The sequence below is a fragment of the Nothoprocta perdicaria genome, unplaced genomic scaffold, assembly GCF_003342845.1.
Source record: "Nothoprocta perdicaria isolate Ctin4 unplaced genomic scaffold, notPer1 scaffold_0, whole genome shotgun sequence".
Taxonomy (NCBI): Eukaryota; Metazoa; Chordata; class Aves; order Tinamiformes; family Tinamidae; genus Nothoprocta; species Nothoprocta perdicaria.
The window spans coordinates 10,446,127-10,458,070 of NW_020454092.1; the positions used below are offsets into that span (position 1 = coordinate 10,446,127).

General features: G+C 38.6%; 1 protein-coding gene across 1 annotated transcript in view; it reads right to left on the bottom strand.

Moving 5' to 3' along the window:
- ROPN1 (rhophilin associated tail protein 1) overlaps window positions 1-843 on the bottom strand; it is a 10,536-nt gene extending 9,693 nt beyond the window's left edge. Inside the window, exon 1 of the mRNA XM_026038093.1 lies at window positions 814-843. Within this exon, the coding sequence (XP_025893878.1) occupies window positions 814-832 (19 nt within the window). The 5' untranslated portion in view covers window positions 833-843. The remainder of the gene's footprint in view (window positions 1-813) is intronic.
- Between the last annotated feature and the right edge of the window lie 11,101 nt (window positions 844-11,944).

Sequence of the window (11,944 nt, forward strand, 5' to 3'; positions counted from 1 at the left end):
TCTTCAAATTTTTCAAAAGGCTTATAGATCCTGGTATTAAACAAATGTCTTAATGCTTTAAGAAAAAAGTCAGAAAGGCAGATCTGATTTTAATATTTTGTTTGGTATTTGGATAATGTTTTTTGCATGAGAACCGAAGGATGAAATGGAGAAAAAAATAGTTACAGTCTTGAAACTGTCTCATTTACTTTTGCTGTTCAATATGATTAAGAGTAGAAATGAAAAACAAATTTAAAAAGATCATATTGTAATAATCTACCAACTGAATAGTAACAGACAAGAACAGACTTGGAAAGCATTAACTCAAAACCAGTAAAAGAAAAACACTATTTTGAACATTAATTCCCAGTGCCCAGAGTGCTAATCAAATTGTTGGATCAGCAAGTGATGCCAAGAAAATTATTTGAACTTCCAAAATATTTGTAAGTCACAATGGAAGAAAAAAAATGACCTCCCAATAGCTTGACCCCTTCCAGGCATGAAGCACCTATATTCCTACATSTGAAGAATTCTCACCACTGTATGAGGTTTGCTCTGCTTAGTGGAAGCTTTCCGGGATTTGTCCGAGAATTCCCACATTCCGCTCCTTGAGCTGATTAGCTCCCTTTCTTGGACTGTTTCTCCCCTGTACAGGCTAGCGTTTCCCTTCAAAATGGTTAGCAAATTTTCATCCTAAAATACCTCCCTGGACTCTTAAACGTATTTTTTCCCACTAAACTGCCCTGGAGCAGGTAGTAACCCCCCATTCYATGACCAGATTCCACAAAAAGAAATATGTTTCCCGATCCCTTCGTAATTTCCACCATACCACACCTGCTTCACTGCAGTCCATTGTGTACCATTTTTCCTCCATGTTCCTCCTCAATCCAGTTGTCTCCCTTCTGAGCTGCTTGCCCACCCACTGCTCCTCTCTCCCCGATTCTGAGTTCTTCCCTGTTTTCCAATTTTACCAGAGGCTGAGGTTCTCCCTGGGGAGCTTGGCCGGTCGTCAGGTGGGGACCGTCAGACTCAACTCTATGAGCAGCACCGTGCCCCTGTCATCTCAGCTGCAGTCTGGGCACATGTGAGGACAGACTCCTCATTCTCTGCATTCCTCTGTGTCCTGGCAACCACAGTCTACATCACAAGGGTCTGACACTATCTGCTGGGTTTCAGACGGGTTTCACCCAGAAGAGGGGGGAGGATGGGAACCTCTGATGGATCATAGGAGCCTCCAGAAAGAAGTGGTTTACAGTAGAGCTGGAGATCAGCAAAAATGGGTGGGCACATAGAAACAGCTTTGTGACTAGGCAAGGAGGAGAGGACCCCAACAGTGGGAGATGATAAAGGAGCTAGACCATATCTCAAATGAGGGSAGGCTGAGAGAGCTGGGCCTGGTTAGCCTGCAGAAGACATAGGGGAACTWTTATCAACCTGTATAATTATCTGAAGAAAGGATGTAAAGAGGATGGRGCCAGAGTATTTTCAGTGGTGCTCAGTGGTAGGACAAGATACATAAAATGAAACACCAAAAGTTGTGTCTGAACACAAGTTAAAATGTCTTTACTGTGAGGGTGACTGAGGACTAGAAGGTTGCACAGAGACTGTGGAGTTTCYATCCTTGGCAACATTCATAAACTGTCTGGACGCAATCCTGGACGCAATCCTGGATGCAATGCTCAAGATTACCTTACTTGAGCAGTGGGGTTGGACTGGATGATCTCCAGAGACCCCTTCCAACCTCAAGCATTCTGATTTTGTGAGGAGGTGTGGTTTGAAGTTTATATATAGGGTGTTTGGGGAACAGATGGGATAATTGGGAARTGGAATGGGGCAAATTACTGAGGGAGGGAGCTGACTGAGAAAAAGGCACTATTTGTATGCAGCCTATAATAAGGAATGTCTGAACCTAGCAACTGGGGTATGTACATGAAGTGACAATTACACTGCATACAATTTGTCACACGACTTGTGAACAGACTTATACCCACAGAGCAGGTTAGAGTGGCCCACAGTTCAGAGAACTTGTCTCCCAGGCAAGTGCTCCACTAGGATGAAGGGGGACTGGGAAAAAAAAAAAAAACCAAGAACAGTCTGAAAACTTATTTCTTAACAAATACACAAATATGACGTGTGTGTGTCAGTCCAAAAGGACAGCATGTTGTATAATTTGAAGGTTCAGCTTCTAGAATTGTATATTTAAATTAGAGTCTGTTTTATATTAAAATATCTATTCTAATCTTTGTGTATTCCCCAAATCCCCTGTTTGAAAATATGATTCAAGTGGAATTATTTTAGGCAAGCTGCCTAAAAGCCATAGCTGCAGGAGGTCATCTGAACTCTGAAGTATAAACGCTTTCCAAGGGAAGGCAGGGTCGTGGTGAGGCCTGGCTCCTATTCAYTTTACTTGCAATGATATATAATCTTAAACCAAAACCAACAAACAAGTACTGTATAAGTAATTCCGAAGGATTGTATATTGCTTTTTTAAGTTGCTGGGATGCTTCAGTCAAGAATTTTCAAATGGAAAACACCTTAGTGTCAAGAAGTACAGTACATATCCCTAGAATTATGTACCATCATTATGTACCATCATTATGTACCATCATTTATAAATATAAATTAAACTACAAGTCTGGCAAAAAACAATTGAGTGATGAAAATAATAATGTGCTATTATAAAAAGGATAAAGTGGTAATTTGAACAGAAATCTATCAGAAATTGAACATTTTGGTAATTAACACAGTGAAAATCTCATTTCTGCAACCTTCTTTAAGTGTATGGGAGACTGGTGACTTATGTTCAGGCAAAAAGATGTGCTTTAGTATCATGACTACGATAATGTTTATCCAGCAGTGAATTCTAAGTAACTTCCACAGGAAGCTGACAATATTTCTTTTTGTGGCTTTAGTCTACAAATTAAATAGAAATAGTTATTTTCTTTATATAGATAATATTTTCTTCTCTTCCCAATGCCTTTGCATAAAGTTGCATCCTGACATGTCTTTGAACGCCAAAGATTCTCAGGGAGTTAATGGGCCCCATATGGGAGTGATGCAACAGGAATGTACATCCCTTCTCTTTCGAACAGCTTCTGCTCTTTTGCAGATGTAAGAAGCTTAGTATTGTTAATTGCCATTCACTGAAGTATACTGATTATTTGTATTTAGTTAACTGAAGAATATGCCAAACTCATTGCAGAAAAGTGTAGCTTGGTGGTGTYCTCATGTGCAGATACATGCCTGTGTAGGTTACTTTTTTAAGTTGTGAGTATGCTTTATAAGTTCCAGGGAAATTTGTTGCTAACCCATTAGCACTAATAATATTACTTTGCCTTTTCTATTTATGTCAGAGTAGGCTTTTGTACTTTAATGTGGTGGAAATAGCATCCCATTAGGTCTCTTATTTTTTTTTGTAGAAAAACCTGTGGGAGGAACCCCAAAGAGAGGAGGAAGTGACTCCTTTCTAAACAGCCTCCACTTACTCCACAGGGAAGATTGCTATAATACTTCTCCTTCCTCCTGCCCAGAAGCAGCAGGGAATCCTCTCTGTAGCACTTGTAAATAGTCTGCAAGAGGCACTGGCCTCTGTGTCAGATGGTCTCTGTTCTCTCCAGATTGGTTACAGCATTGCCTGAATAGGGCATAGGGATCTAGTTGTTTCCAATAAATTGGAAACAAAATGTAGGTTTTATTGTCTTTGTAGGCTCCCTTGGGCTTAGGAAATTAGCAGCTATCTCCAGGCTTCCATACTGAGAGAATCATCTGAGAGTCATCTGAGAGTTGGAAAATACAAGGTTAATGTCATTCTGGCTCCATATACATATTTCTTTGTATCTAGATGTATGTATTTATTTTAAAATGTACTGCTATTTAGGCAGACTTAAATAGGCAAATATTTTTAAATCCTGTTTTGTGTACCCTGATAAAATGTAATATTGTGACAAAAACCTTCCTGTTCCATTCTGTTTTCCCTTCAAGGCATTTTCAGATACAGCATTTGAAACAGAGTTTAAAAAATAAAAAAAAAAGCCAGCAATAATCTGTGAGTTTTGGACAAACTGTCAGGGAAGCCTAATAGCATTCATATCACTGCTGAGTGGGTGCAAATGCAGTGGAACATGGGCACAGGAACTTTTTTCTGCTGATTGCTAAATGTAGAAAACAAGTTCAGCTATTTATAGAGAATAAATTAATTAATACAAGAAACTGCAAGTAGAATACTTACTGCTTGAGAGTATTTTATTAAACAAGACTTTTGTGTGTGTGAAGTTTGATCAAACAATCTGCATGATTATGTACTCCTTGAAATCAGCAAAGCTACTGTGATGAGTCAGAAACCTCACACAAGAGTATGTCTGGTTGCAATTCCTGCTAGTTAGAGGTTACACAGAGGTAAAACTGCGGTGGGCAGGATGGAAAAAGGGCTGCGTTTTTTTGCTATGGGTGTTCCTCCTCTCCTTGTTGTGGCTTTGGTAAAGCTGCCTTACCTGGTCAAGCCATGATTTCTTGGGATTTAACTGGGTGAACTGGGAGAAGCTGGGTAGCCCACAGCACCAAATGTGTGACCCAAGTTTGTTGCTCACCTGCACGTGCACTGTTTGAGGAGGGTCACCGGTGTATGCTAAATTTCCTGACCCAGGTATTGCCCTCTTCTGCAGCATGGTCAGTCGCCTGCCTACCAGCAGAAAATTGCCAGCTTTGATAACCATCTGCTCCTAGATGATATTGTGTCAGTTTAACGTGAAGTGGAAAACCACAAGAACTGTATTTTAATAGAATAGAATAAAATTTTAATAGAATCCATACCAAAAAAAAACAGAAAATGAGATCAAAGTTGTCATTTTTTGGCTTCTAGGCTTTACCAGGCACTAAAAACTGGATGTTTTTAGCTGAAGAGAAAAGAAATGGGGAAGCCAGAACACAGAGATGAAGGAAGATGAAAGCAGCTAAGGAAGAAGAGGAGGAGGTGAATGAGAGAAACATGGGGTGGAGGAGGTATGAAGGGGTCAGGTGCCTTACTAAGAAGGCAAAAAAAAAAAAAAAGGATCAAAGGAAAGGAAGCCAAGTACTAGAAGAAATGATTATAATTTTCAGGAGCTAGGGAGAAGACTAGAATAGAGGACTCCTAATGGTGCACAGTTAGAAAGGGAAACGGAAAAGAACTAAATAAAAAAAAAAAAATAGTAAAACAGAATTTGTGGGGGAAACAGCAGAGAAAAGCAAACCGAAGTGGCTGATAAATGGAGGAGCATGCTGCCATTTATATCAAGGGATAGTGGCAGTGAAAGAATGAAAACGKTAATAGTTCTGGCTTCAGCTCTTCTGTGAGAGGTGCTGGGAATCCTTTCACAGCAGCAAGGAGAGCGATAGCCTCGTTCCTCACCTTGCTCTGCTCGATTGAGTGTCTCCAGCCAACTGCTCCAGAGCAATTAGCTCAGCTGACTAGTTTAGTGTTCTCTGATTACCAGTCTGCCAGACCTCTTTTTGCCTAAAATACAAGTAGGCCCCATTTTTTTTTTTTTGAGTTTCTAGTTACAAATCACAAAATGCATGAGAAATTACTGATAAATACGATCCTACTTTGAAGAACTTAGGCCCAGGAATGGGGGCTGACTGATGACCTTTAGGACTAATGGACTGTCAAAGACACTAATAGGTGTTTTTTTGTTTTTGTTTTTTTTTTTTTTTTTGGTAATGAGTTCTGTTTATTAGGTCATAATTACTGATGGGATCTAACCTGTTTTCAGTGAACTGAATAACAGTATTAATAGCTGTAGTTTCAGTGCCATTAATGTAAGTGGTGGGAGACCACCCATTAGCTATTCCTACCCCCAACATTTTGTCTGCTAGCAGAGGAAAAAACTAGAGATGATGTATCAGTGGAATAAGACTGAAATCAGCTTTGCTTGCTAAATATTAAGATTTGGTTGACTAATTTGTCTGACAGTTAGTCTCCAGAAAGGACTCAGAGATAGTAAAAAACATCAGTSGTATTGTAAAATTTGAACTAGATCCTTTAGCATCTCCACTCACTTTTAAAAGGACTCACTTTTATTCTGAGTGTGACTCAGTTCTGAATGTAATCCAATGTGAAATGCCAGAAAAACGGGCTTCTTGAGGAAACTAGGTGCTTGAGATACTTGAAAGAAAACTGATTAAAGCCGGAAAAATGGTGGATCCTGAAACTGAAATGAAAATAATAATTCCATACACAGCTGAAAACCCTCATATTATTCTGATGTTGAATATGAACAATAAAACTGTAAGGATTTTATGTGCATATGTGGTAGGTGATACTCCCCTCCAGTGAAGACTCTAATGAGTTTCAGCTGGTGGTTCTCTCAGCAGTATTTTGTAGGAGACTTGTACCTGCATGTGTATGTGTGTAACACAAACTGATTAACATTACTAGACTGGAAAAAAAATGGCCATATACATCTGTGAAAAATTCTTACATGTTGTAATGAGTTGTTGCGTGCTTTAGCTACGGAAGTAGCTTGTAGAGGTGGGCAGGTGCAGGTCGGGCTGAGTATGAGAAAAATGAGGCTCCTGGACGTGCAAAGGGAGCAAACTGGAGAGTTTAGCAAGACCTTTGTAGGAGGTTTTGGCAGGSAGAGGGGTGAGACTGAATGGTTCTGCAGTGGGTTTCAACTTGGTACTAAGTGTCTGCTCTTTTGGCCATTTGCCATTTGGCTTTCTTGGCAGCCAAATGGAAGTGCTAGCTAAAGGTGAGCTGGGCTCAATCCTGCAGCTTTTAGGCATTAATGACACCTTTGGCACTGTCATCTTCTTGTGCTTAGGGTTTAAATCTGGTGACTTTGCCACGAGTTTGTATACTTTGCCCAAAGTTGCACACTTTGCCAAGTATTACTCTTTCTATACCAGTTTCAAAACTCCTGGAGTTGGGCAGCAAGATAGGAGCTTATTGCTGTACCCAACTGGGAAAGAAAGATATTCTGGGATGATGGAGAAGAAACCTTCCCTCAGCATTGCCTCTGCAAGCTGTTGTTTTTTACCTGCTGTTAATTAGCAAATAATTTATTTGAATCTCATTTACACTGGATAACGATTTGGGAAAACACTCCCAGAATCAGCCTCAAGAAATGTTTCCTGTACAGTGACATTGCTTCTTGGGCTGCTTGAGACTATTGGGACTTGTTAGTAGATGTGGTGATGCTGGAGTGAAGCTAAAATGCACTCTAGACTCTCTGCAAGCTTGGAGTAGCAGTATGTAGAKGTAATGATTTGGGAGAGGTTTAACTCTGTCCTAAAATTCTGTCTTTCTTCTGTCACTTGAATGGACAGGAAGCAAGAAAAAGCTGGTCTTGAGACATAATATCTCTTAGGCAAGTAGCAAATTCTCAAATGTTCAGAGAAAAATGGGGTAAATCTGCCATTTTATTTCCCAAATTAGCCACAGGGTTCATTTCATTAAATGATATTGTAAATGATACAGTTAGAACAGCTTCATTCTTAGCATGTTATTTTAATATAAGTAAACTTCATAAAACCTCTGAAACTTATCTTAGTTAAACCAGGAGAAATGCAAAATGACATCAAAATTTGTAGTGAAAGTAAAACAAAAACTGCATTTCCATGACCTTTGAGAATATTTTAATTCTTTACCAACTTGAGTGCTTTATATAATAAATCCTTTAAGTCCAGAAAACTTCTGGAGTTTGCCAAACACAAGAAGAAATTAAATCAAGTTCTTTTTTTAAATGTTGGTACTAAACCTGAATTAATRTTACTGTGAAGAAAGACAGAGGCTTGAAAAGGGGAGCATAGGAAGATGCAGAACTCAGAAGTCGCCAGGTTGCAGCTGAGGAAAGAGATGGAGATGACCCTGGGAGAGGAGTAAAGCATTTTAGCAGTTCCTTTCTGTTGCTAGCACGGGAAAAAGATAGGGTCTAATACTGATACTTAAATAACAGATAACTCCTGCTGTATAACAGTTGTTTATTAGCTAAGAAGGCTACTAAATCACAGCTTTAATTTAGGAAAAGCTCTGATGAAGATGAACACAAATTGAAGCTGCAGAAACATGTAATCATGCTGTTATCCAGCTCAGCCCTACTTTTCTCTGCCCTGTGCTATTTGTCATTTCTTCTTTGGGCCATTTGGAAATGAGAGCTTTTCTGGTTCTGCAAAGCAATGCAACTTGCCTGTGCAAAGCTTCTGCATGTGACTCTGTCCTCCTTAGCCTGGAATGGGTTCCTCACGTTACGAATTGACATGACAGAAGAAATAGGGCCTTTTATTTAGCCTGTAAAACAACTATCACTGTACAAACAACAACATAATGATGATAGGAAAAAAAAATAGCCTGGCAGAGAAAACTGGTAGGAAGCAGCTGTTGACACTTCAAACATTGGTGGCTTTTTAAAAATTATTTTTAGTCTATCTGCAACCAGTATCTACTTTTTCCTCTTTTTTTTTTGTTTTTGTTTTATCTTTGCAAAAAGTGCTCGGATTTCTTACAACAAATACAGCTATTTGTTGTAAAGACAAGTTGCCAGCAGGATAAGTCTGACTACAATATGCCTACACCATGTATTATCTATACACGAGAAAAGCAAAGAAAACACAAAGACTCCTCAAATCTCCTCTTTGTACACTGTGGGCTCAGTCTCTTATATACAAATATAATACAAAGTCCTCATCAGAGCCCGTAAAATAACATCTCCTTAGGAGGAAAGTGAGTGAACCAAGATGTAAGATGCCAATGAGAGAGAAATTTGATATGGATAGAATGARATTAGTTAATTTTAGTTGTACCAAAAATCCATGAAAAGTAGTGAGAAGGCCAGTTTTGGATTGGGTTAAGAGTACAAAATYTAGACTAATACACAGCTACATTGAGGCATAGCATCTACAAATGAAAATAGCAACTTTGATGGCTAAATCGGAGTCCTGAGCACTGGGCATATCCCTGACATGGTTGCTTTTTCATCTTTTCTTATTGCCTTAGACTTCTTTGTGTCTGGAAATCTTTTAAGATTACTGTTTCAGAGCCATTTCTGAGTGATATGAAAGTGGCAATTCTCCTGCCTGCTGACCAGCTGCTACAGGGACAGAAAATGCTGTAAATTTCAACCTCACCATAGTGGGAATATTGTAATTTTGATGATCCAAGGTAAGAATATAAGTAAGGCAAATGATGTAGGGAAAGGCTGTACACTTTAGTAGTCAGATGATATCACTGGGAGTAAACAGATAACTTCTAGGGAATGCAAACCTCTTCTTAGGGAAAAGCTTTTCCAGGGCCTAAAAAAGGGCTTATGCACCCAAGATCACATCTGGTGTCTCCCAGTTGCATCTGTTGAGCTAATAAGAGATTTTCTTTCTCTGTGCAAATTTGATCTCTTTTTGTGCTTTAAGAAATGGGAACTGTACATTTTATCATGTTTAGCTCTGCTCATCATCTGTGATGTGGAGCAGCTGGAGCAGCCATTTGCCTCCCCCTCTTCAATCTGCTATGGGAGAACCATCAGGTGAGTTAACGAGGGTGAGAGGTGGGCTGGTTCAGGGGGAGTTTGGTGCCTTTGAGATGCTCTATATACTGAAGTGAAGTAGAAGCTGAGGTTTCTCTGAATATCTGAAATGGAAGGTAATGAAAAGTGACCTGGTTAATGCATTTTTCTCTGTTTTTGTTCTTGTGTTTTGGTATGAAATAAGTGGTGTGGAAAGTTAGGTGTATGCAAAGGGGGAATTTTACTTTCCTCCTTGTATTTTAAGGTGTATCTTCTCTTTGCCTTGGTCAAAGGGCTATTTTTCGTTAAACTGTGGTTAAATAACTCATGCTTCTATGGGTAATTTAAAAAAAAAAACTGTTTTTTTTCAAAGCAAGCGAATCAGAGTTCCACATGTCTCTGACCAGCTATCATGAAGACAGTTTAGAAATATTGATTTTTAAAATATTCCTGAAGTTGTTCAAATCGTTCTTTCCTGATAACTGAACTTGAGTTTTTTGAGGACTCTTTTTCACTTCAGTATTGCCAGAAGAACAAAACTTGTCACCTTACATTTTTCCACTTTTTACATTTTTCAATGGCATATTGCTTTCTTCTCTTAAAATCAAAAACTTGAGTGGAGGTAAAAAGCTATGTAACTCTATGTGCTCGTTAATTCCTTTGATTATAATTATACCTGGGGCAAGATAATTGTAGCTTCAACTCAAGGCTGGCTTTACAGGTCTTATTGAATTTTAAAATATGTTTCTGATAAATGGTTTTAATTAGATTTAAGTGATGGCACTGCTGTTTGGGGGTCTACTCTTAATAATATATTGTCTGTGATGGCTCATAAGAGGGGCGAGGAGGAAAAGAAGGACTTTTAGACTTTCAAAGGCTTTATTTCTAGGGAAAAAGTTGTCCTAAAAGCAGTCAGTGACACATTTTGAATGTGCAATTGTGATGATTTTTGTGCTTCGTCATGATAATGTCAAACTCAGGGAAGCTTAGAAGGGATATTGAACTCTTATACTATTTACTAGCTCTGAAATCTTAGGCTAATGATTCACATTCATGTATTTTAAAGTAATGCAGATTTATGGGACTTCAAACACAGTGAGCCAGACGCTTCTTCAAGCAGCTGAGCATGGAGTGAATTACGATTGAAACACCCTGGCTGAAGCTGCCTGGCACAAAAGAAAAAACTGCTCTGGATTAAAATGCCACTGYAATTTCAGATGTTTGAAGGCAGTGGAGCACAAAGATCTGATCCAGAGCTCAGTGAAATCAGTGAGGGCTTTTTCTGCTGATTTCAATGCTCTTAAGACCAGAAGTGAGGATTTTTTAAAGCCCCCAGTAGAAGAATAGGGAATATGCTAAAATGAATTGGTTACAGAGCTGTATACGGCATAACTAATGTTAGTGGAAGATGAAAATCATCTTATTCCTTCTGCTAGAGAAGTAAGTTGGAGAAAGGATGAAAAGTGCAGTTAACTCTCAAAGCACTTGCTATATGTGTGGGAAATGAGGAGCTATGGGGATCACTTCCTGATTAATTCCCTGTTTTCTTTAGTACTGATGTTTCACCTGTTTTCTGCTCTTTGCTGCTGGTAGGCAAGAGTGTGATCAGATCAGCTGCAGAAAGGATTGCTCATGTCTTGTTGTCTTTTTTTTTTTTTTTTTTAAATATGGATACAGCTATCTATTTATGTTTATGACTACTGGTGGAATTATTTTGTTATTAGGAATAACTTGCATTTTATTAAATCTGAATCTGTTGAATCTTATTTCTATTTATTGCTGGGGAACATGATTGTTTATGTCATTCTGGAAAATATGACTTTTTGTGTTTTTAATAGACTGAGTATGTAAAAATCAATCAACTGCCGTAAGAAATAATGGATCTTTACAGTAGAGGGAGCAATAGTACCGTTGTTGTTGTATTTCTCTTTGTTGGCTGTGTTATAGCTTTATATAGCAGATATATTTTTTAAAAAAATATATTTTTGTGTAAGCAGTTGCCCTGTAACACAGCTGGATGGGCTAAAGAGCCCTCTTCGTTTTGCCTGGCMTTTCTCCTTTAGAGGGCTGTGTTAAAGGAATGGCCTCATTGTGAATATTAATTCATAATCGGCATATCTTGCACCTCTCAAGGATTTCAGAATGATTTTTAAAAACTCTTGTTGATGTCTGTGCCAYTTGTGGTTAAAAAGACCATTCTGGTGTTGCTATGGAAATTGTGGTATTACTGCATGTGCAAGATGAAACCTCTGCATGCTCAGAAGGGAGTTAGAGGTGACTGCAGTTCATGATCTCTTTGTTCAGCCACATGAGTTTTTATGGGAGGTAGTCAGAAAAGCTAGGAGAATAATTTGGAATAAATATCTTAATTCGGAACAGAAGGCATTTTTCACAGGCTATTTGTAATATGCATGTACCTTCCCAGACTCAGTTACATATATTTTCTGTATATGTGTACACAACCATTTATATATATATATATATAAAAT